Consider the following 24,662-nt stretch of genomic DNA (forward strand, 5'->3'; position numbering starts at 1 on the left):
GTAGAGAGCTGCACATCGGAGCCCTGTGCCACGAAGTGGAGCTGAGGGCTGGAGCAGCAGAGCACCCACCACCCCCCAGAGGTTAGTCAAAAATAAAAACTGTCATTCATCTGGGAAATGTCACAAAGCCCTGAGTCATTGTTTATTCTAAATAGCACCAGCTCCCACCTTCAAAGTGGTGTTGAATGACTCCAATTGCTAAATGATCTCGAGAAAAGCAAAGACAACAACAGAGCCTTTGTGTGCTGAGGCAGGGGATCCGTTGGGTCGGGGGGGAGGATGGAACATTCTTCCACCTGGGAGAGAACCGCCGGGAAGCAGAGGCTCAGTGCTCAACGGCCACTGGTGATAACAAAAGGTGTTACAGGGTTCAATCCTGGCCCTTCATTCCAAGTAACAAACACCCACCAAATGTCAATGGTCAAAAGTTAAGTGGTTTCTGAACTCACTCCATGCAGGCTTCTTTGTAAATCAACTGCTGTGACTTGGAGGGGTAGATGTTTTCTTGGAGGCAAGCTATCACTAGCAGTTCCCTTTCATGTCTTTCCAATTGAAAATTTCCTAATTTCTAAGTGCCAAAAAGTTATAGGCAACCCATTTTGCTGATAGCAAAATTCAGCTTCAAACTTGTCTGTAACGATGCACCAAATCTTTTGCAAGCTAGGAAAAAATAATTTATTTCAAGTAATAAAGAGGAAAATGTTATGGACAACGAAGCATTACTGCTGCATCCCAAAATCTCACACACAAAAACCATTCCAGCACCACATTCAGCCTCTAAGCAAAGAGCTCAGCACTGAAATGCCTCCAGGGAAACTAGTAAACAATTAGAATTGAAAAATAATTTGGTGACACAGCATTGACTAATGAAGCACAGTGAAATGTCAAATGTTACATACAGATGAAGAAAAACAACTGGGAAAAGTAGAAATGTCCATAAATGGATTGCTACAACTATAAATTTCTAAAAAGTTCAAGGTAAGTACCAAGTTTGAGCAGAAGGAGCATATCACAGATATCTGAGTAGCTGGAATTAAAAGCTGTACCTCATAATATAATTATTCTTTTGCTAATCCGTAAGTGAGTGGCATACTAAATTGCAGACATCCTGTTAAATGAACCACAATTCTTTGCATAAAAAATGTTAACTGTCTTCATCACCAGAGATGGGTTTGTACAGAAGAGAGCACAGCTCTGACACAGAGCCTGGTGCTTTGAGATGTGTTCAAAGCAAAGCTGGATTTTCCTAAAGAACCCAGTTGTGACAAACAGCTCTTCCCCCACCTTCCTCAGGCCCGTGGGTGCTGGGGTCAGCAGCCAGGCCTGGCACAGCCCATGGTTTGGTTCCAAACCAAAGCACAGCCAGGGTCACCTGCTGTCCCTCACCCCTGAACACCATCACTTTCCAGAGTACAACTCCACAAACACCAGCAGGGATGCTGAAAACACAAGGGTTTGCTTTCAGCTTATCACAAGCACCTACAAAGACTCTCAGGCTGTCACACAAAACCTGCTTTACTGAAGTCTCCAGGTTTTTCTAGCAGCAGCACACTGTTTTAAAAGTATTAGTTTATTTTTTCTGTTTTGTTTTAGTGAACTCTTAAGACAACACTTAACATGAATAATTTGCTCAAAAAGAAAGGCTGAATATTTTTTAAATAATTATTTCCATCTTGAAGACACCACCTTCCTTTGCCCTCATCTTACAGTGCAAACATGTTTGCACAGGTGAGGTCTGTGCCACCTGCAGCACTGTGTGTACAGTTCTAAGGGGCAGGGTCACGGTGTTTCCTTCATGCAACGGCATCAACACAACAATGAGAAGTGAGAACATTTGCACATAAAAAAGGAAAACAAACCCTGCACAAAAAGCAACTCCAGTTCTGTAATAAGTCTAAACTGGAGAAGATTGTAAAGTCCAAAGCCCCAAATACCCATCTGGGAAAAAGGTGAGCCTGAGAAGAGTTTTACCTGTTGGTACTCTGAATCTGAGCCAGGCAAGAATTCTGAACAGCAGAATTCTCTTCCTACACCTGCAGCTGTGTATGTACAGAACTGAAATTAAATATTAATTAAACATCCTGTTGGCAGCAAGCAGCTAGGTCAGTACAGAAAAGCTGTGAAGACAGGAAAGAGTGTTAAGACTTGAACTGTTATTTAAATTTCTATTGACTAAATGCCTTTTAGGAGTCATAACATTTGTCACAACCACATTAAAAATGACTGTATTTATCCACTAAAGAACTTCTTAGCAGCTCAGTGTAAATTCTCATTGTTACCTCAGCTCTCCCCTCAAGAGGCAACAATAGTCACCAAGTAAACAAGTATCCAAGTGTGGAAAGCCTTCCTCAGGAAACCCTGCCTGCACAAGGAGGAGATGCAAGGTAGACCTCGGACAGCCTCTTTAAGGACACTGACCGTGACAGTTCTCACACCAGCTGAGCTTTCCCTCTGCACTGCAGGCAGCTTTGAATAAAATGAAACAGAATCATTTCAGTTTGGGGAAAATCCTGATGAAGAGAATCATGCTGATGAATATAAAACAAACTACAATTAACATTATCCAAAGCAGCCAGTCAACGGATTTCTTGGCGTGCTGTTCCAGGCGGTCAGACTCATCCTTGAGCTTCTCGAAACTCTGGTCTGCCATCCTGAGGGAGTGTGACAGTGTCTGTGGAGCAAAGAGAGCAAACAGTGTCAGGCTCAGAGCTGCCACTTCTGGCAGCTTCCTCTAACAGAGAAAAGATTCAACTGCAGAGAGGTATTTCCCCCCGAGTCTCCCCAGTCCAATCCCACATGGAATCGAGCTACAGGATTTCACACATCAGCACTTGAACCTTGTGGGTTGCAAAACCAAGGGGTCACAGCTCAACAAGCGCTACCTGGTTGTCCTGTTTGATCACGTTCTGAGCAGCCAGAGTGTTGTTTTTGAGGCTTCGAGCCAAGCTGAGCATTTCCTCAGCCAGCTTCTCCTGCATGTCCTGGTGGTGCTGCAGCACAGCATCCAGCTCCACTGCTGACTGCTTCTCATCTGATGCGAGGCCTCTGCAAGAGCACAAGGGAAAAAAAGGGATTTGCACTTCCTTGTGGGTCAATCTCACAAGTTTTCCCCAGGTTTTACATCTCTACAAGACAACAAGGTACATTAAGTCAGTGAAGCCATTATATTTTGGTTTCTAGCAGCAGACACTTCATCCAATTTAAAGCATGTCTGGGATTTAAAGGTCATTGGGAAAACAGTTCCCAAAACACTGAGCACTGGAATGAGAAATTTTGACTTACTTTCGTTTCCTTATGCTCAATTCCTCAGAATCTGAAAAAAAAAAAGTGTTTAGCGTGTTATAAATTCCTAAGCAATCATAGGCTGAAAAAACAAGTCTCCTGTAAGGGATTTTTGGATATCCAAATCGTACTTAGCCTCTATCCCAAGGAATATGGGTGTCAAAGGCCTACCTGCTTTCTGCAGGGAAAAGAGGACATCCAGCATCAAAAGAGAGGAAAAACCCCAGCTGAATCATATCCCTGAGGGCAGGGTTTCAGCCCATGTGTCTCGGTGTTCTTTCAGGACACGTTAGATTGGCCCAGCTCCAGCTGCTCTACCGGTAGCCATGGAAACCTCAAATTAATTCCTCCCAGCTCCCTACGTGAATAACATGGCCGTGTATTCCAGAGGAACTGAACAACACCTACTCAAAGCACCCAGAATCACATGATCTGCTCAGAGCAGAAGGAGCAACAATAAATTGTCCCTGCTAATTCTGTAATTAGAATGTCTGGTTTTGCATGAATGCTACAAAAAGAGGTTCCTGCAAGTCCCTCCCACCATTGATAACGACACTTGTGCTTTCATCTGTCAGGGCTTTTGGTTTAGTTTGTTTTTAAAATCTGCTGTCTTGAAAAGAAGTGAACCACTAAATTAAAAGCACACTTTGGGAAATCTTGAACACCTGACCTCCCTCTTCCCCTCCCTGTAAGACTCAGGTTGACTACAGTCAGAAGAAACAACAGATCAAACTTACCATCAGTAGCCAGGGGGTCCTGGGAGGAGAAAGAGAACCAAAACAGCAGATTACAAAGGGTCAGTGATAAAGGACAGCCCTGCAGGCCTGGCACAGTGCCAGTGCCCAGGATTTAGAGATAAAGACGTGACTCCCTACCCAGCCTGGGACACTTCTCAAACGCAGCCACCCAGGGCAGCTGAACACAACCAGGACAATCTGTAAAGCAGCAGCAAAGCAGAAGCAGCACCGAACGTACTGTGCCAAGCAGCTCACTCCTCATCTGGCCCGTGCACCGCGCCTTGGTCTGCAGATGGACGGTTTTGGTGGCTGGGGTTCTCTCCTTGGCTGTCGTAGGGGTGCGCCCAGGGGCCAAGAACTGGTTTGCCAGAGCCTTTTCCATCGATGAAGACTGGGAATGGGAAGAAGCAATGAACAGTCATGGATATCACATTCTGCAGTGAGAGTCACCTGGAGTGTGACCCACAAGGATGGGGGTGCAATCCCACAGCTGCTTCCCAACAGTGAATCAGCCTGAACAGCAGCACTGACTGCACCCCACTGACTAAAACCCATCTTATTGGCATTTCACAGCTCTCCAGGTGCACCTGGGACCATCCAAGAGCAGTGTCAGGCCTGAGGGACAGTACCTGCCTTTGCCTCCCATAGCAAAGGAGCGAGAAAGATGTAGGCAAAAGTGTACTTTGGTTTTGAAAAGAAGTTTCATACAATACCTCCTTTTAACAAAATATGAATCCAACATATTTATTCAAGTTTTTACGAAGACTGGCTAATAAGATTTTAACAACTGTTATTTTGAGATGCAAGATAAAAGTAAACATAGGAACCAGGCAATAGGTGAATATAAACAGAGAATACTGAAGTCTTTTCAAGCTGAACTAGTAGATCTTACCAATTTTTCAGCTTCTAGGAGTCCCTTTAGGAAGTCCACTTTGCGAGAGTATTCATTGAGCAGTTCGGGGGCTGGCTTGCTATTGGAATCGAAAGGTAGCAAGATGAAAGCCAAAAGTTACCAGCATTTTCTACTGTTCTACTTTCCAAATAAAATTTTTTAAAAACCCCACATGGTTCTTTGAAAAAGCAGAAATAGCCTCAGGTTGGAAATACACTTGCAACCACCTGAAAATCACCTTTTCCAAGGCAGGGAGGGCTCGGGGCACAGGTATTTCCACAGGGAAGCATACACACTGCTACGGTGTTTGTGGACTATGGCTGACTTACATGTAAGATATTACCGAATCACAGTGTCACTAACGTTGGAAAGGACCTCCAAGATCATCAAGTCCAATCTTCCACTGAATCCCTCCATTTCCACTAAACCATATTGCAAAGTGCCACATCTGCTCTCTTTCTGAACACTTGCAGGGACGGTGACTCCCCCACTTCCCGGGCAGCCCGTTTCAATGCTTAACCACTCTTTCAGTGAACGAATTTTTCCTGGTATTCAACCTAAACCTCCCCTGGCACAACCTGAAGCACAAACCCACATCGGGCACCCAGGGGCTCAGAGCGCTCACCTGGACTGCTTCTTCAGCTCCCGGAGCATGTCCTCCAGAGCAGCCACATACTGAGGGCAAAAAACAACACTTTAAGCGACAGCATTAAGGAGAAATACCCTGTCTGGCAAAGGCCGTGGGTTTAACACCACAGCGCTCCCCGTCTTGGTTACTGAGGGGCCGGACGCGGTGCTGCGGGCAGAGCGGCGGGAGGGGCGCGGCGGCCTCACCTTCTCCAGCCGCCACTCCTCAGGGTCCCGCCGCTCCGCCGCCAGCGCCTCGCACCGGCTCAGGAGCCGCATCAGGTTCAGCTCCAGCCGCGTCGCGGCCATGGCGGCACCGGAACTCGCCTCAGCGCTGCGCGCCATCTTGGGGCGGGGCGCGGGGAGGGGCGAGAAGCGCCGGGCGGGCCGTGACAGCCCCGGTTTATTTAAAATAAACACCCCGAAAGCACCCCAAAGCCAACGCCCGCACACGGGCACAGAGGTTGCTGCGGCTCGGGGCCGCTGGGGCAGGGCTGTGGCGGCTGATGTGGCCGAGCTGAGCTCTTCCCTCACTCCAACGTGGCGCAGCGCCGTGAGGGGCCGAGGCACGGCCGCGGCTTCAAGGCGCTGATGGGGACTCGCACCTCGCCCTCAGGTGTGTCCCCGCACAGAGGTGAGGCGGCTCCGCACAGCACACCCAGCACGGGAGCTCCGGCTTTGCTCCGATAGCTCCAAAAGCCTCCCGCGTGAGCCTCGTTTGTGCTTCCCCTTTCCCCGTCCTTTCTCAGTACTTCATAAAAACAGTAACCCGAGTAAAGGCGTCCTTCGGAATAAATTGCTTGTTAGACAAACATCGATAAACTACCAGACGTATTTTTTAAAAGTGCAATGTTTTAATAAACGTTTTTATACATATTGGTCTCAGTTAAGGCTATTACCACATTAACAGCTCCGTAAACCACAGAGAAAATTGTCATAAAACCATACAAAAAAATTAAGGCAACACACATTGACCTAAACTCACTGTTGGTCCCATGAGAGTCCATTGTAAGGCAAATGGAAAAGGCACAGCAGTGGAATGGGGGGGCTTGTTTCCTGTACACTCAACCCATGTATTTATTCAACATTAAGTTTTACTTTCTTTGCAAGGTTTTAATTTAAAGTGGAGAGTATTTGCTTTAAACAACCTTGCTTAACCCTTACAGTACTGTACATTTCCAGGCTGCCTTCCCCGCAGCCACTTAAAAGACCATGAACAAGTTCACAGCCTTCAAAGGGTTAAAGCCAAAGCTGTGGTCAACTTCAAGAAGAGTCCAGAGAGCTGAAGAATTTCACTTCTCCACACAGGGAATGTGAGAGTAAGGGTCTGAGAACCTGCGTTTGAGTTTTGCTGTTGGTTCGTATTCATCCACGAGTTCCTGAGCGTGGGCCAGTGCAGACCCTTGTGCAATGTACACCGAGTGGATGCTGTCAGTCCGCCTTGCTGGCTGCTCCCTCCGTTGCACCATCTGAGACTCTTCCTTAGGGAAAACCTCATCCTGGGATTCTGTACATTTGAACATCCCGGGAGGAAGTTTTATGTTTGCTGTTGGCATCACTGGAGTTCGACGGGGCACTTTAATCTTGGACAGTGTTAAGGAGTATCTGCGCCTTGAAGCCAGGGATGCAGAGTAAGAATTTGAAGAGGTTTGGGGGAGAGAAGGCACTTTGCAAATGTCTTTGGCAGGCACGCTGGAGCTCTGAGCACGGCAGTGTAATCCAATAATTGCTTTAAAGAAACAAGATGCTTAGAGACTGATAGCAGGCCTAAAATGTAACTCGATACGAGCCACTGTGACCAGACAATGTTTGGTCACCTGGCTGTATGCACTGAAAGATGTAGAATAAAAAAAAGCACATACTACCTTAATACTGACCTTCGGTATCCATCCGGCCTGGTTTGTCCTCCAGCAGGCTCTCTGTGCTCGCAGAGGTCTCTGAGTCCACGTTCTCCTCGTCGGAACCTCGCTGATCGAGCTCAGGTAAGCGGTAAGTGATGTCCTCCCTGCATCAAACAAAGGCTGCAGCACTCAGCTGGGACAGCACCTCTGGCACAAGCAACTTTATGCAGCTCATGTTCAGAGGTAAAGCATGTAGTCATTAAAAAATAATAATGTTGATGGTATTTTCTCTCAGCTAGTGCTTTGTATTTTCCTTTTTCCCCTCATAAAGGCCTACAGAACAGAATTAGATCCTTTTGGACAAAAGGTATCCTGCTTTACTCCCTGTGTTGCCTCCAAGTGCAAAGGGCACGGCCTACCCAGGTAAAGGGGGGCTTACTTTTCTTCTTTTATTGACTGTATGCGATTGATGAGAATCTCCTTCTCCCGGTTATTGGCTTCACAAACGTCCTCCTCTTCACGCACCGAGTCCAGCTCTGAGGTGCCACTGTCGTTTCCTTTGACCTGAGAGCTTTTACTCTGCAAGACAGATTCACACGTAACACTTGTCAGTCACAAGCAGCTACACCAGTCTGCAAGTTTCAGAGTGGAAGACAAATGAGTAGGTCAAAGGAGAGGCTGATGGAATTGATGAAGAGCTGTTAGTTATCCATACAAATGTTTCAAAAAGTAAGAGGAAATTTCCTATTCACCTGATTTCCAAGATTTTATTACCTTTTTTTTGATCTGTCAGGCTCAGCTTAGTTTTAGTAGTCCCTTATAAGTAATATTATTACATCCAATGTAAGTTACATACAGTGTCTATAAAATACCAGGTGATGACAGAACAGGCAAGCAGTCCTGCATGCAGTCTGGGGAGGAAGTTGCACCAGTACATGCAGTCTTGATTGATCAAAAGAGTGTTTAAAACTGAGTTACAACCCATGTAAGTATTTTAGTCATGCAATACTACCCTAAGAAAAACTCATGCACTGGAGCCAGGCAGTTGTACATACCAGTTTCCCCTCGTAAGGGGAAGAGAACCCAAGTTTTATAGGCCAGAGCTAGAGAGAAATGAGACCAAATTCACTATATGCAGCCTCTGATCACACACAGTTTGGTTTGTATTAATCAGTACAACAAAAACAAAGAATTAAGTGTATTTGCCCTACTAGAACACAGCATATTTTTGCACACCAGCCATCTCTGGAGTGAAGGAACTCCTTTGCCATGTCAGACACTCTCAGTTCCACTGCCAAAATTATATGGGAATAGATTTTGACCAGTACAAAAGCAGATTCCCACCCCTGTACCCTTTATTTATCAGAACTTTGGTGCAGCTGTATATTTAGCTCCTACCTACAGCTTTGGGCAGTTGTTTTTTTCCAATTGATTTTTGACTTACTGAATGGATGGACAGGGTAACTAACACTCCCTCCCCAAGAAGTTGGTGTTTTATTTCAACACTTACCGTGTTCTGCCGAAGCAACGAGAGCCGTCGGACAGCAAAGCTCTCTGCTGCTTCCAGCTGATTGATTTCTTCCATTTTTATCTTGTACTTCCTTATCTGTTCCTTTATGAGCATCTCTACACACCTGTGAGAAAGGCAACAGCTTATTGAGCTGCCTCATACCACAAAAGTTCTGAAACAACCACGGTGGGATGAGGTGCTGCTCCTGGCCTGGGGGTGTTTGTCACACACACGTGGCTGGAGTGTGACCACAGTGTCCCAGCCCATCCCTCACAGGCAGCACAGGTAACAGGGTGAAGAGTCCAACACAGCAGGCACAACAGGACAGGTAATGGTGACAGCTAATGGCACATGTTCCTCCTGGGATAACCAGAGCCTCCCATGCTGGCTGTACATAGTGGTGAGCACACATTACCACGGCTGCCAACAGCTCCTGCTGCTTCTACCTGTTGTCCCTGTGCTGGCACAGGCTGGCAGAGACACAACGAGCCTGCAACTGCCCTTCTCCACCTCTATGGCCCCGGGGGTCAGTAAGAAGTTACAAAAAGCTGTCATTTTTCAAACTCTGTTTTCATTGGAGGCAGAGGCAAGGCCAGCCATGCAGTGAGGATGGTGAGGGGCTCTCACAGCCAGAGTTGCTGGAGGGTGAGGAAAACAGAGAGGGTCAAGGACAGAACCTTCTTCAATTCAAGGAACAATGCAGAAGAGATCATCAGGGGGTTCCAAGTATGCAGGAGACAGCTTAATTCTGTATTATATTGTTTATTATGCCTTGTATCTCAGCAAAATAAATGATTAGCGTACAAGCCCCCCAAAAGATTATCTTGATGTAAAAACACAAACCTGATATTTAAGACTTATAGATCATCCTACTTTATGCTTAGTAAAATGGAGACAGGTGGAAGGTCTGAGAGGGGTTTATAAACTCGCAGCACTGGCAGAGCTAGAATTCAACATCTCTTGAACCTCAGTTTCACAGTTTGATCCGAATAAAGTTGTAACAAACACAGGCAGTGGTACTGACCTTCCATCCCATTCCAAAACACTGCTTCTCAGCATTCTGCCAAAACTTACATGGTTGTTTTTGAAACATCCTTCATGCTGGTCAAGGGGTCAGAGGTATCAGGACAGCGCAAGAGGCACGGAGCAAACACGATGGCCAAGGCGTTGGGGGACATGCGGTTCACATCTTCTATCAAAGCCACTCTGAAATTCAACATCCAGGGAAAGAGAGTTTAAGCAGACCTTGCTAGAATACAAACACCCTGATCACACCTTGCCAGAGTTCCCAAATAACAAATAAGGAGGCCTCTTGGACACTCAGTAAGTACAGCAGTCCAAAGAAACTTGAGAATTATTTCATACCTACTAAGTAGACAACACTTCATGTATCAAAGGACCAGGGAGTCACCCAGGTTAAGCTAATCTGGTAGCCTCTCAAAAGTATGTCTGGTGATTCAGCATCTTCTCTTCAAAAATCCCTTTTGCCCCTGTTCAGAGGGCTGCTTGGAAAATCCTCAGGTTCCTTGGGTAAGAGCAGCCCCTTTACCAGCACCATTTATTCCTGCACCTGGACTTGCATATGTTCATCTTCCATTCTCTACAAGCCCCTCTGTCTAAATCCTGGTGCTCAGATGATTCACCAAGGCTCTGAGATCTACTTTGTCTTCAAAGTTGTTCTTACCTGGTTTGATCCAAATACATCAGGTGGTAGAAGTAACCACACACCTGTTTGTGAGCACAACTACCAGCTTCAATTCTTTCACTTCTAAACCAGCAGCACAATCCCCTATACTGACACTGAAGGTGTTTAACACTTTAGGAAGCTTCCAAGAAGCATTCAGAATCACAGTTTCTCTACAAATGAAGAAATTAAACTCATTACTTGACAAGATGGAAGATGAGTCGTTCCAAGGTATTATGATTGGCTTGTGGGAGCTGTTCCAGGACACTGTAAATGGCACAGAGTTGCTCCTGTTTCTCTGGCAGTTCTGCACAAAGGGAGAAAACACAAGATTGTAATTGCTGTGCAAGGCTAGTGGAAAGCTAAAAATACCTAAATTCTGGTAAGACTTACTACCATTTCATTTACCAAGTGTTATAACTGAATGTTAAAGTACCCCTCATGGCACTGCAATTATCCTGCATTTTCAGATGCTGCTGCTGTTAGCAATCATCAGGTGACATACTAAGACCTCCAACACTATCTAGGTGCCTTAATCCCACTGAAGTTAAAACAATCTAGGGATTTAAAGTATCTGTATATCCAGATCTAGTTCAGAATAACAAGAAGAAAAACCCTGCCTGAAAGGAAACTTAGTCACATGCTTATTCAGTTTTTAGAAAGAGCAGCTGTGACACATTAAAAGTAAAAAAAGAATCTTGAAGCAAGATCAAGTAAGCTAGAGGAGAAATTCCCTGAGAAGTGTTTTATGTAAAACGTCCAAAATCATTGCTGTAAGTGCACTGGAAGGAGCTGTTTAGTCAGCATGAGCGTCTTAAGAATTTCTTTTCCCAAGGACACAATGAGTTAAAGAAGAAATGTTTGAAGAATGGTTTTAAAACCTACCTACAGCTCTGAGAAAATCATTGTACTGTGCTGAGGTCATCAGTGGGTCTGGCAATTCCCTCAGCCACTGCTTAAGGATCCCTGTGATGGTGTGAATAGGGTAATTCTCCAGTTTCACCGAGTTTGGGTCTGAAAAGAAATGTTTTATTTAGAGCAGTTGAATTCTTTGATGCACACAATGAGACCCCATAGAAATAAGATTAGAAACATTCAAATCTCCTGTTCACAGAATCCAAATGGCAATTCAGAAGGGGAAAAAAGGCACAAGATAGTAATTTTAAGGTACTAAACAGCTTTTGTCAGCCAACAAAAATAATACAGCCTGCACAGTCAGCAAAAAGCTGGTTTTTAAACACTAAGAAGTGACAGAGTTACAGCTAGAAGAGAATGGCAGGGAAAACTGATATCATGCAGAGTGGACAACACTGCCTGACCTTCTTGCAGCAACTGTTTCAGCTCCTTCATCCGATTTGCTGATCCTGATTTCCTGTAGATGCCTTCTGTGTAGAGCCCGTGCATCTCCACGTACTCCAGCAACTTCTCCATGACCACGGGGACCGAGTTCCCGTCGCTGGTCAGGGCGCTCACACACACCCCGAAGTGCCGGGGCTCTGCGTCCTGCTCGCTCTGGAGGTGACACAGGTGTGATCTCACTGTGAATTCCTGTTCCCAAGCTAGAGGATGCCACAGCTTCCTGCTACAATTACCTTATGCTTCCAGAGACTACAGCTGAGTGTTTTATTCTGGCTTGCTACACGCCTTTGATCATAAAGCAGATTTCCTGAGCTGCAGCAATAAAGAGCCTTTATGGTTCACACTGCAGATTTCTTTATCAGTTTGTCCAACACTGCACACACACTCTGAGAGAAGGGTTCCTAAATTAGCTCAAGCATCACCTCTTAGGAGAATGCTCTGTTTCTGCAATTGCAGGGCCCCTCTCTGATTACATACAGACAGAGGAGGGAACTGTTTAAGCAATTTTTATTCAGTGCCTGGACATTCATTGTTCATTTACTGAGAAATGAAGGCAGCATTCTGCATGCACCACTTATGGTACCACAGAACACCATCCCACATCCATGGGCCTTACCTTTTTCCCACAGGAGGTACAGCTGCTCTGGATTTTGGACATGCACTTCTTGTGACAAGTCAGCTTGCAAACTAGAGAAAGGAGCAATTGTTACAGGCAGCCAAATCACACTGAAACACTTTGCATCTTGAACTACCCACTTTCTATGTGGCCTGTCCACCAAGGCCCACCTGTGGCAGCCAGAGCTACAAGCACTCTGCACATCTGAGGTCTGTTCACTCACCACTGCACAGACAGGCCTTCTCCATGGGCCAGATGTAGGAGGAGCAGTGCTCACACGACTGCCGGATGCTCACTTGGTAGTTTGTGAACACGTGGCCGTTGTGCTCTTCAATCTGGTGAGAGACAGCAAGGAATCAGTGAAGTCTTTTTGCCTTTAAAAAATTATAATTATTTTAAAAAAAAACATCTACCCCATTTCAGATTTGCCACTTTTATTTTACAATTACAGCTGAAAGATTTCACCCTGAAACCAAATTTCACCCTATCTTAAGGCAGCTGGGTTTGCTGGAACATTTCATAATTGACTTGCTGCCTTAAAGTTCATCAGTACAAGAGCTACAGTTTCGTTATTAATATTTAGTAGTTGTTTTCTTTTAAACAGTCCATGCTTGACAAAGCCTTTAGACTCTAAAAGACCTTCTGGACAAATAAGTAAATGCTTGAGTACCACCTACCACTGCATGAGCAATTTCTCTGGTTTGTAAAAACCAGTTTTATATTGTCATATCTTCATAAAAGAGGTAAGTGAATGAGCATGCAAAACAAACCAGAACATCAGTACAAAATCAAGCTCTTCAAAGGGTGTTTGTGTTCTGTGAGTGCACCTGAGGACTTGGATTATTGCAAAAAGAAAGCACTTACTGCACGATCTTGTTTTCGTTTCTTCTTCTGGGCTTTGGTTTGCTGCAATGGAAAACAAAACTGGCCTTAGTCTTTGAAATTCAGACATTCCAGTCCTTTTTCTTTTCTCTATTGAGTTTCCCTGACTTTACTCCACCTCCAGACATTCGAGACACTATCCTGCAGCTTCAGCTTGATTTGAGGGTTGTCTGAGCTCACACTATCAACTTCCTAAAAACCAACTGAGCTCACTGCCTGATGACAAAGCAACTCCATGTCTCAAACCTCCAGAGTTTTTATCAAAGAAAATGCACACTTTCAGATTCTGAAAATATTAAGTTAAAAAATTAACAATTCCAAAAAGGTGTATCAGCAATCAGAATTTGTTACCCACATGATGTGTGTACAGCAAGTGTTTCCCAAATAATGAAGAATGCCATGGAAATGGTTTCTGAGGTAACACAGGTCCCTTATGTTAAGAGAACACAATGTTTCATCATCCCATAAACCAGTAACAGAATAACTTCTATACCTTGGGCTGCTCAGGTTCCTCTTTCTTTGTATACCCTCTGATGAATTCATCCAGAAGGGATAGAAAGAGATTCAAAACCAGCTTGACTTCTTTCTCTTCCCTTTTTTTGGCCAGGTTTGTAACTAGGAGCTGGTAATTTTCCACCAGATCTTTGTAGCCAACATGGATTTGTCCATTCTAAAGAAGGAAAAATACTTGTCAAAAAATTCGGTTTTGATACTGTTGAGACAGTTTCATATTTTCACATCTTTAAGTTCAGAGGTGAAAAAGCACAGCCATGATCAAAGTCGAAGATAACAGCCCATGACAGAAACAAGTGAACACACTTCCCTCCTGCACTGTCCAACAGCACTTGGCTGAGACAAGGCAGTGTCAGAAGAATATTGGAAAAGCTGTTGGCTCCTCTCTTTGGTGTTTAAACACAGCAGCATTAAGAGGCTGAAGACAGCAAAATCCATCCATTTCTAAAAATAAATTTATGGCTGAGTGAATGAGAGAAGGAAAACAAAGCAGGCTGCTTGAGATTAGAGCAGAACTGTAAAATGAGTCTAACATTCAGCTCTGAATTCTATGCTGAGAATTGCTGAACTGCTTTGTGGAAGAGCTGCAGGCCAAGCCTTTAACCTGCACACTCAATTCATTTATTGCCTGCCAACTTTCCTTTATTGAGACTTACTACTTACAGGAGCAGAGTACATGGTCTTGATGTTTCCTCTGAACTTCTCTGTGGCTTCAAAAAACAAACATTCAACACCAGACTTCTGGGAGCGTAAGTCATTGATCTAGAAAAAAATACATCTGCATCAGATTTTGTTAAAAAAAGCACATCTGAACAGAGTTAAGCTTCAGTGGCTGGGCTTGGTCATTTGTGACCATTCCAATTATTTAAAACAACATTTTTCTAATACACTGTGCTGATGATACAAAATAGGAGAGTCACATAGTTTGGCTTTAGAGAACTCTCTCTTTACTTACAACTCTTGCTTTTTTTAATACAACTTTTGCTGCCCACTCATTTGTAAACAAAGAACTAACATGAATGCTGTGAGTATTTAATGCAATATAATGCATTCAGAGACTTGAAGAAAAGAATAGGAAGGGCCCTTACACAGACCTAACTCAGTCAAACCATCCAATCAAATTCCCCTTTGCTTAGGTTATAACACAAACTTGCACCTAGAACAGTAGGCTTTAAAACTCCACATAAAGAGAGAACAAAGACTTGAATTTTATCGTGGCTGAGAGCCTCTCACCTTGTTTAGGAGGAACTCATCCAGGTGTTTCAGCTCATTGGCATTTGCAATCTCCCGGACCATGGACGCGCGCCAGTTCTGGGACACGCTCGAGATCTTGCTGATCTTTATGGTTCTGTTCTTCTTTGCTTTGCTGCTCTCCTTCCCGTGGCGCTCCCCGGCCTGGGGCCGGCCCGGCTGCCCCGAAGAACCTGGCAAAGACATGGATTTGTACATTCAAGCAGGGTGAGGGAATTCTGCAGGATTTGTTTTCGCAGAAAAGATGCACCGTGCTGAGGGTTAACACCAAACTCACCTTCAGAAACTTTCTGGGCTCCTCCTGTGTCTGTAAAGAGGACACAAGACACGAGAGAGAGGCCATCTCCTTCCTCAATCACATCAGAACTCTCCTTTGCAATTTTCTTGTCTGGCTTTTTCCCCAAAAGTCTACGCAAAGGGCTTTTGAAAGCAGACCTGAATGCAAAAGCAGATACAAGTCTGTCCCATTAGTAAAGGAAGATGGCTCTGCTACAAGAACAGGCTCTTAACAATAATCCACAACAGGATTCACAACTATGGGGAATATTTAAGGCCCAACCTGCAGAAAAACTGAGCAGCACAAAAAAAAGAAAGACAATGTGAAAGCACATCTGGACTTCCTGGTATTTACAAGATCAGAGCACTACCTTCAGCAGACACAGAGACAACACCTCACATATCCAAAACATCGGTTCTGGCTCAGGAAGTCCCTGGACTGCAGAATGCCAGAGGCTGCAGCAGGCCAGGGAAGCAGCATTACATGCTTGCTGGGTTCTTCAGCTTTTCTCTTGGTGTTGTATTACACTACAGGAACCTTTGATCCAAGCTGTAAGTTGGTTCTTATTTTAAAAAGAACCAGTTCAAAGAAAGTGTTATGCAAGAAGCAGAGAATCTGTTCCTCAGCAGGGTCAGATATGCTCAGAGCAACATGAAGCAGTGACACAGCCACTCAGGTAGCCTCTCCACAATCCCAGTCTCAAGGTGCCCAATCCAAATACCAATGGAAAATCTTTTTTTTTCATTTTCTCAAAGACAGGCCAGTCACACACACAACCCGTACTTGGCATCCACTTGCTGACTCGCTGGCTGCACGGGAATGGCCATGTCCGAAGTAAGGAAGTGGTCACTGGGCTTCTTCTGCACAGGGTATTTCTTGTTGCCTTTTTCTTCTTCAATTGGATCTGGTGATTGCTACAGGAGAGAGGAGGAGTCAAAAACTGCATTTTGAGTGACATAGATCCTTTAACGGCCTTAAAAATCAGAATGGTGAAGTTTTCTCTATCAAGACAAAACACTTTACTCAATAGATATTAGCTTATTAATGCAAGAGCCAAGTATATTTAATGCTTTGATCAAGGATCCATTTATTAAAAATTAAGTTTCCAGAATACTGCATAATATTTGCTGGTGATTGTTTTTCACGGATATCAAGCCAAAATAAAAAATGAACCTGATGGAACACAGAAATACACTACAGCCAATTATTCACAAATCTTTAATATTTATAAACAATGATTAAGTATAAATATGCACAATAGCATCAGTACCTGGTTCATGGCAATAGTCTGGGCCAGTGTTGAGAGGTCACTTAATGAAGCTGAACTCCCCTTCTTCCTGTAGTAAGATGGGTACATTTTAATACATAAGAATATTTTAATAACATCTGTGGCCTCTTCACATTTTTTAAATAACCCACATATCAATACTACATCTGAGACAGAGCCCTGATCAGCTCTTGCAATTCACTTTTAAATGCAAAATGTACTGGAGAAGTAAAAAAGCATGGGAATGTCAGATTTCCTGTCATATGAGAGGGATGATGCTTGCAAACTGCAGGTCACAAAAACCTTGTTTTCAATGGGTGAAAGACACATGAAAATAAACTCCAGACACTACTTCAGCTAAAGCCCTGACTTTCCATTTAATTCAGCCAGGCAGGCTTTGCATCTTTTGTGAGCTTCTGCAAACATTCTGCCCATACAGATTCACTGCAGGACTGGGAGCCAAGGAAAAGCTGGAGTTGTTCACAGCTCCATTTGCTCCCATAACACGGCCCAAATGTACAGGCTCTCAGGAGTTCTCTGTTTTAGATATTACAGATATTTGTTTTCTGTAAAATAAATCAAAAAAAAGGAAGCTGCCCTTACTCTAGCTGATCCTGAGGAGACTTATCCACACGTATCCTTCCATCCAAAGACTGACTCAGCACATCATTCTGGCCAGCATCAGACTGTCTCTTTCCTTTCCACTTCTCTCTCTTGTACTTTAGCTTCTCTGGGTCATCCACATATCTCTGGATTGCAGAAGAAGTGGGGCTGTCCAGGTCTTTGGTTGCCTTCTGCCACCTGCTTTTATCTGCCCAGCAGTCAGCAGGGCTCTGAAAGCTGCCAGTAGCAGACAGTGTGTTACGAACACTCAGTGCAAGATCTGTTGGCCTTTCAGGGCAGTTAAAGCTTTGGCTGCCTTTTATTTGGTTATTTTGATTTCTTTGTGGTTTTGTTCTATCAGCTGCCGTGTCCTCTGCTTCTGATCCAGGTGGTTGCTCAGGAACAGAACCACTTCCTTTTACCTCACTTGATGGTGGAATGTCTGAAAGAGTTTTTTCTTCACTTGGACTTTTCTCTCTCTCGCTGCTTCCCTGAAGGACATTATCTTCTTGTGTTGTGGATTTCTCTGGCACTGGAGCAGCTTCCAGGGCCTCTTCAGAAACAGTTTGCTCCTCGTGGCACAACGAAGATGGTCCTTCAAAGGACAAGAGCACATGTTTGTTCTGCAAGTCATTGTGTTCCAGCCCCCTCTGCCGACGGGATTCCCGCTTCTCCCGGCTGTTGGTTACTTTCTCTGAGCCCTCCACTGTGCTCTTCTGGGGTAATGTGGCTTTCTCAGATGAGTTCAGGTTTTCAGCTTGTTCATTTTGAGCTTGATCTTCATCCTCAATAGCTTGATCCGGCTCTGACTCGTGTTTCACAGGCAGCTCATCTGCTGCTGGCTCGCTCTGCTCATCCTTGCTCGTATCATCCTCTTTCTCTTTATCTTCCTGCATTTCTCTCTGCTTTTCTTCAGCTGTCTGCCTTTCCAGAACCATTTTCTGGTATCTGTTATGCATTTTTAAGATGAAAACACTTTAAGATGAAACCCTTAATGCCCAGAGGTCAAAAAAAACCTCAGCTGCTTAAATGCAGTCCAAATAGCAATAAGACCCAAAGTACACCTACAGTCCCAGTGGAGTCTGCTTGTCAGGACTGGCAGCATCAGTGCAACTCAGCTGAATAAAGCTCAAGTCCTGAGCACTTACCCACTGTCCACACTCCACTGACCACTCGATACTGACTGAAATATCACATGGCAATAACTACCTTTAAGTTCATACAATCCCAGAATGGTTTGGGTTGGGAGGGACCTTAAAGATTGTCTCATTCCCATCCCCTTGCCACAGGCAGGGACACCTTCCACTATCCCAGGGTGTTCCATGCCCCATCCAACCTGGCCTTGGGCACTTCTAGGGATCCAGGGGCAGCCACAGCTTCCTTGGGCAACAATTTATTAAGCTGCTTACTAAGTCAACCCATCACACAAACTGAGCTTGGCAGGTGAAGCCAGGTGATTCAATGGATGTTTTCATGTCACACTGCTCCTTCCCCTTTACCTCTTACGCTGCAGGTGCCCCCTGACCAGGGCCTGCAGGAGACAAACTCTCCTCCTGTGCTGCAGGAAGCGTTTCCGCTGCCGGTGCCGCCTCCAGGCCGCCTGGATCTCGATGGCAGCATTGTTCCTCTGCAGAGCCATCCTGACACTGCGGGAGCGCCAGCACGCCTGGGAAGGGAGGTTTCTGAAGTAAGGGAGGGCTGCTTCAAGGTGGGGAGTGTTACATAACAGAGTTTGTTTGTTTGTTTGTTTGTTAGGAAAATAAGGTTGGCAAGTCCCAGAGATACCTGTAAAACAACAGCCGCCTGCCGCATCCTGAGAAAGCGTCTCCTTTCCAAAACCATCCTGAGCCAGCTCTGAAGGAGGATGATTTTCCTGATCACTTCTTTGTGTAGTGTATCCTGTAGTATCTGCCGTTCAGCCTCTTTCATAAAAACCTGTTCAGTTAAAGAAAAGTTCATCAAGAAGCAGTTAACAGGAGCCTTTCAGCCCCCACTGGAGGTATAAGATGATAATGGTTAAGATAATGGTTTGGTATCACTGCACCAAAACTTACTGGCTGACAGCTTGCCCAAAAAATTGAAGTCCTTTTAAATTTCAGAGTTTGGATTCTAAAACTTACATCTATCCTTACAGCCTTCAAATCACAGAACCCTTCTAAAATGAAAACATTGACCTGTTTGACAATGCCAATAGCAACGATTTCCCAAACAGTATCTATATAACATGGACTTGTACTGTAGTCAAGAAACCAGGCTGGCATCAAAACCAAGGAGCCAAGTATAACCTCTGTCACCACTTGCAAGAGTTAAAATAGCCAATTTAGGTACAAAATGCAGAGAAGAGTAACACTTGTAAATGCACTGAATTTTGCAGTGTACATCAGTGTTTCTTACTGCCTTACAGAAAGTTTCACAGACCTTGGTCTTCCCTATTTGATAGTAGTTTTCATTCAGTTTTAGTTTATTCAAATAAGCACAAATGTCTTCCTTGGAGGCTTTGGCATTTTTGGGGAGTAACACCTGAAACTGGTCGATGAATTCCTGTAAAAAGCAGAGACAGCAAGAGACCAAAGTTAGAAGGCAACTCCCAAGTTTAGTGTTTTAGCTTTAAAATAGAAATCTATTTAAGACACTTAAGCTACAGGGAACTGAAAGTACTTATCTCTTACTCCAAACTGAGCTATTTTTCCATGTAAAATGCAGGCTTCAGTCAGCCTCGTGTTAATGGGAAAGATCACCTGTGCATGATTTCTAAACCTACTCAGAGTGTTTTACAGAAAACTAATTCCCACATGGAGACAGCATTGTGCAGCACTGACTGAGTGCACTCAGAACGTTTTCCTTCATGCAACCAGGAAGAATTTACTGGCAGATGACTCACACAACAGTTTAACTACAACTTTTTACCATGCAGGCTCTCTCAAAACTGCAGTGCATTTTCACAGCTCATCCCAAGTGGTCATGAGCTTCACATGAAGAGACACACAAGACGTGTTTTCTGCAGAGAGCAGATATTCCTGAAAGCACAATCCACCTGGAGTTCCCACCATACCTGGAATGTGTATTTGGCACTGTAGCCAGACCTCCTGATCCGCACAGTTTCCAGCATGCCCGTGTACCGTAACTGCTGCAGCACCAAGCTCTCATCAAAGAGCATCTCTTTCTGTAAAAGACAGCAGGAAACAGCCAGTGAGAGCCTGAGGAGCCCAACTGCTGTCGTAGGGACAGCACACTTTCCTTCCACACCTTGGTTAACTTTCACCTGCACACAGAGTGACAGTGAACAAGTTGAAATAAAGAGATTACAAGGCTCAAGCCCTGGGTCTCAGCAGCCAGCGCTGCTCTGAGGCAGCCTTACCTTCTCTGCATTGGAGCGGATGCAGCGGATGAAGAATGGCTCAGCTCTGCCCAGTGTCTCCAGCAACTTGTTAAGTGAAGTCTGAAATGAAACATTCAGAAAGGTTTTTCTTCAGGTATCAGCATTTTGGTGGTTTTTGACAGCAGGACAGCTTCTGCCTTAAGAATCAGATTGTTTCAGGTCTGATGGCTATACAAAATTTTCCCATACTGCACACACATCCCTGTATTTGGTATGTGCTGTTAGCTCTTCTCAAAAGAATTCAAAGCAGGGTTTGCATATGCTCTAGCAGGAGCACTAGATCTGCATACTAGGATGATCAGTACAGAGAACTGACACATTTCATGGCATAAATGACAATCTCAAAATGTACTCTGACTTTAATCAAGTAATAAACTCCGCTTCAAACAAATCCCAAGAATAAAACCCACTTGGTTTTCCATGCCAGACCAGCCTACATCAGCCCAGGAGGGCCTGTTCCCTGAGGTGTGTCCCCTACCTGGAACTGGGCACTTATGCTGGGGGGTTTCTTCTTCTTGTGCAAGTGCAAAAGGGACTTCGTAGTCCGATCGTGCAGCGTCATGCTCATTATGAGCTTCAGAGATTTGGAATCCAGCAAGTTCTACAAGGAAGTTTTCATAATCAACAAAGTGCAAGTCTCTCAACTAAAAGGGAAATATTTATCTGAAACAAGTCAGAATGAAACCAGCTACCCAGAGTTCCACATTCAATGGCATGTTACATTTCATGATTATTTCTATTTAGGGCCAAAGCAATTCTTAAGAGTGAAATTGTTCCACTGCCCTAACCCAAGAGTGTAAGGTGAACAAGGGGAATCACACAATCATTGCATTTGCCTTCCCTGACTTGGAAGTGACATCATACATTTACGGCATCTCCAGTCTAATTAAACAATTCTTATTAAAGTGAACATTTATCTATTTTTGAGCTTGTCAGGATAAATAAAACAACTTTCCTACACTATAAAACAGTTCTGAAGTGAGCTGTGTCAATCAAAATGAAATTCACAGTGCAACAAAGCCCAAACCCAAGAGAAATCTAAATTTTCTGATTACCTTGGGAATGATCTGCTTTTGCTTGACACCTCTACTTTTCCTGTTAAAATATTAAAGATCATTTAAGAAAAAAAAGTACATGTGATTTTTGATTATTTCAGCAAGCCATAAGTTGGTGCAATTTATGAGGCAAGATGAAGGACAGAAGAAAATGAGCACAACAGCACCAGGGTGTGTTCATGCACGTCTCTTACAAATGATCAATGCAAGAAATGCAAACTGCTCTGCAACAAGAACTTTTTTTTTTTTTTAAATAAACTCTGAAGGTATTGGAAGCTTTCAAAAGTGAAACATTTTCTCTGAAGTTAAAGCTATTCAAAATTGCACCGTTGTACAGACTACTGTAGTGTGAGTTATTCTCTTTAGCAACTGTATGGTCATTAAATTCATCATAACATGAAGGCACTATGAAATAAAGATACTTGATTCACGAGTTACAGCTGCTTGCATCAGAACCTCTGTGAAAGCACCCAACTGCTCCCAGGAGGACAATGCACATCCCAGCACCAGGAATTCTGGAATGTCTGAGCAGGACACACACCTCAGGCACAGCTCTCATCCACACACAGAAGGGGGAGAAGTGGAAACTCTCAGAAACAAGGCTGCAGTTCACATCCTCCTGGTTCTAAGCATGTTAACTCTGTGATACAGGGCAGGTTCCTGCTCTGTGCCACCCAGCTTACATTTACTTATTATACAACAGAGCACAGATCCATTTCCTTACACATGCACAGAACTGCACACGTAGAGACCTTAAACCCAGAAATACATCCAGCATCAGCACCCTGAATGTCAGGAAACATTTGTTATACCTTGTGAGAGATCTCACTGTTGAATATTTCGCAACAACAAACTCATACCACATACTTAGGGTTTTAAGCAAGTTTACATGAGAAGTAGGTTTAACTTTCAGCTAACGCAATGAAGCAACAAGGTGTTCTCCGTAGCCTATTTGCAGAAGGGTTGTTTTATTTTTAATTGTCTTGTTTAGTGTTTTTCAAAAGACAAACTTGGGACAAGCATCATTTTTAGGGACTGGAGTAACTGCTTGGTTCTTGTTGCACTTTCAAAGCAATACTCAGAGCACTCACAGGAGGTGGGAGCGGTGTTGAAGCTGACTGAGGGACCGAAGCAGCTCACAGGGATCATCACCCTGCCAGGGCAGTCCTTTAATACTGGCGATGATTTGTTCATGCATGTCTCTAAAATGATCCACAGCAAAACAAAGGTGGCAAACAGAGATACACAGCCATGAGAGAGGGGGAAAAAAGGAGTTAAAACCCCAAAAGGTTCCATCACCAAGTGTGCTCCAAACTGTTGCAGGTCAATCCCAGACTACTTTTTCCTAAACATGAATGATTTTGATGACAAGTCAGCACTTTTTACTCCATCAGTGCTGTAAAATTTAATTGCCAGGGTCTTACACTCAACTTACTCTCTACCTTTTAATGTAAGTTCTTGAGTCACTAATTCAAAAAATTGAGAGAAATTTAGCAAAATGTACTTAATGGGCAGTGAACCCTTCTGGTTAAGCCAAGTAACCTTTTCAGATAGATACAAGCTTCTTTATAACCAAGAGTAAACATTTTTATATGAGGTTTGACTACTAAAATGAGGGTACTTGGACTTACATCAGAAAAGCAAGTTATAAACAAGCTGTTAGAGGGATACTTGAAGAAATTTTGGGTTTCATTTCCATTTCAAACTTATTCACGTTTAGCTTTTCAAAGTAAGCCTGGGATGGTCCTTAATTCGTGGTAGGTGCCATTCAAGCATGCACTGTGCTTGTGAAGTGCTGTGTCCTGGCACAGAACTTACCTTCTTTACTCTCCAGAGAGGCACAAACCAAAAATAACAGAAGTGTAAGAATCACTTCTGACTCTCAGATGCTCTCCCCATTCTGAGCTGCTCACAGAGGCAGCAACATTATTACACAGGGTTGTTGCTTCCCTGGGTACCTCTGAACTTTTCTGAATATCAAGATTTAAGATATCCCAAGGAAACAGATCTGTTAAGCTGTGACCAATCCTTTCACCCAAATTGGATATTTAGTTCTTTGTTGCCCCAAGTGGCAGAGGCTGTCCAGGATGCAGTAATTAGGAAGCAGCATGAAGTCACTCCTTTAGGTGCCCCATGGCTTCACTGTCACCCAGAGCACGCTCAGAAAGTCGGTGTGTCCTGGAAATGTGCCTCCCTGGCCTGGGAGTTCAGGCCTTTTGCTACTTACTTCTTGTTCTCACAAAAAGAAATGATGTCTTGAAAAGCATTTATATGGAAATCCTCAGAACAATCAAATGAGAAATCGAGCACTGAGCGGCTGCAAAAGGAACACGTACAAAGCCTAAATATCCATGGAAAGGCAAATCTCCCTATAGAGATACAGTTCTGTAGGACTGGCCCTGCCTCCTACTCATCATAAAGCTGAAAAACCAGCCTCTGCCCCCTGCAGTAACCCAGACTGGCTGCAGAGGAGCACACAATGCTAAAAGCTGCACACACCAACTACACAAAACTCAAAAACCCAGAGGTAAATGGAACTGAGGCTGTCCCCAACATGTGGTGGCATTAGGTCTTACATAAAATAAGCTAGAGTGTTGTTTTGATAGTATTAAAAAGGCCAAAGAAGAGAAGACAGGAGAAATAAAACTTGCTTTCCTTGTGGAAAGATCTAGTTGAGATTTGATATATGAAAATCCAACTCAGCAATTCAGCTCTTTTCCCTGTAGGGGTTAAGGATGCGTTTCTCACCGATAAACTTTTTCTACCGGCGTATTTGATCTCTGGAGTTCTCCAAGGGGAACTCTGGGTCCTTGACGTACCACTCCTGTTAGGAAATAACCAAAAAAATTGCATTTTGACAAAGATATGAGCAGGCAAAAAAACCCCC

The 24,662-nt window shown here is 44.0% G+C and overlaps 2 protein-coding genes across 10 annotated transcripts in view; both read right to left on the minus strand.

Moving 5' to 3' along the window:
- Positions 1–1,551: 1,551 nt before the first annotated feature.
- Positions 1,552–5,891, minus strand: USE1 (unconventional SNARE in the ER 1). The gene is made up of 8 exons (XM_068997235.1): positions 5,746–5,891; positions 5,537–5,586; positions 4,912–4,990; positions 4,258–4,410; positions 4,020–4,038; positions 3,283–3,313; positions 2,883–3,045; positions 1,552–2,671 (listed from the first exon to the last, which is right to left on the minus strand). Exons 1-8 carry the CDS (start codon positions 5,881–5,883, stop codon positions 2,489–2,491), a joined length of 816 nt encoding a protein of 271 aa, XP_068853336.1. The 5' UTR covers positions 5,884–5,891; the 3' UTR covers positions 1,552–2,488.
- Positions 5,892–6,372: 481 nt separating this feature from the next.
- The window catches only part of MYO9B (myosin IXB), a 42,868-nt gene continuing 24,578 nt past the window's right edge, over positions 6,373–24,662 (minus strand). For 2 of the 9 annotated variants that reach the window (XM_068997444.1, XM_068997445.1), the window contains 29 exons: positions 24,524–24,599; positions 24,003–24,092; positions 22,867–22,977; positions 21,776–21,815; positions 21,199–21,321; positions 20,700–20,780; positions 20,394–20,504; positions 19,760–19,882; positions 19,127–19,276; positions 18,841–19,007; positions 17,342–18,289; positions 16,742–16,808; positions 16,255–16,385; positions 15,472–15,629; positions 15,177–15,367; positions 14,607–14,705; positions 13,924–14,100; positions 13,413–13,454; positions 12,772–12,883; positions 12,549–12,619; positions 11,893–12,085; positions 11,459–11,587; positions 10,775–10,880; positions 9,964–10,095; positions 8,890–9,013; positions 8,435–8,482; positions 7,819–7,958; positions 7,416–7,543; positions 6,373–7,267 (listed from right to left, as the gene is read on the minus strand). In XM_068997444.1, the coding sequence (XP_068853545.1) occupies positions 6,831–7,267; positions 7,416–7,543; positions 7,819–7,958; positions 8,435–8,482; positions 8,890–9,013; positions 9,964–10,095; positions 10,775–10,880; positions 11,459–11,587; positions 11,893–12,085; positions 12,549–12,619; positions 12,772–12,883; positions 13,413–13,454; positions 13,924–14,100; positions 14,607–14,705; positions 15,177–15,367; positions 15,472–15,629; positions 16,255–16,385; positions 16,742–16,808; positions 17,342–18,289; positions 18,841–19,007; positions 19,127–19,276; positions 19,760–19,882; positions 20,394–20,504; positions 20,700–20,780; positions 21,199–21,321; positions 21,776–21,815; positions 22,867–22,977; positions 24,003–24,092; positions 24,524–24,599 (4,505 nt within the window). In that variant the 3' untranslated portion in view covers positions 6,373–6,830. Of the gene's footprint in view, positions 7,268–7,403; positions 7,544–7,818; positions 7,959–8,434; positions 8,483–8,889; positions 9,014–9,963; positions 10,096–10,774; positions 10,881–11,458; positions 11,588–11,892; positions 12,086–12,548; positions 12,620–12,771; positions 12,884–13,412; positions 13,455–13,923; positions 14,101–14,606; positions 14,706–15,176; positions 15,368–15,471; positions 15,630–16,254; positions 16,386–16,741; positions 16,809–17,341; positions 18,290–18,840; positions 19,008–19,126; positions 19,277–19,759; positions 19,883–20,393; positions 20,505–20,699; positions 20,781–21,198; positions 21,322–21,775; positions 21,816–22,866; positions 22,978–24,002; positions 24,093–24,523; positions 24,600–24,662 lie in introns of all 9 variants that reach the window. The other 7 variants (XM_068997452.1, XM_068997448.1, XM_068997449.1 and 4 more) reach the window with 7 other exon arrangements.

Source organism: Aphelocoma coerulescens, chromosome 28 (genome assembly GCF_041296385.1).
Source record: "Aphelocoma coerulescens isolate FSJ_1873_10779 chromosome 28, UR_Acoe_1.0, whole genome shotgun sequence".
Taxonomy (NCBI): domain Eukaryota; kingdom Metazoa; phylum Chordata; class Aves; order Passeriformes; family Corvidae; genus Aphelocoma; species Aphelocoma coerulescens.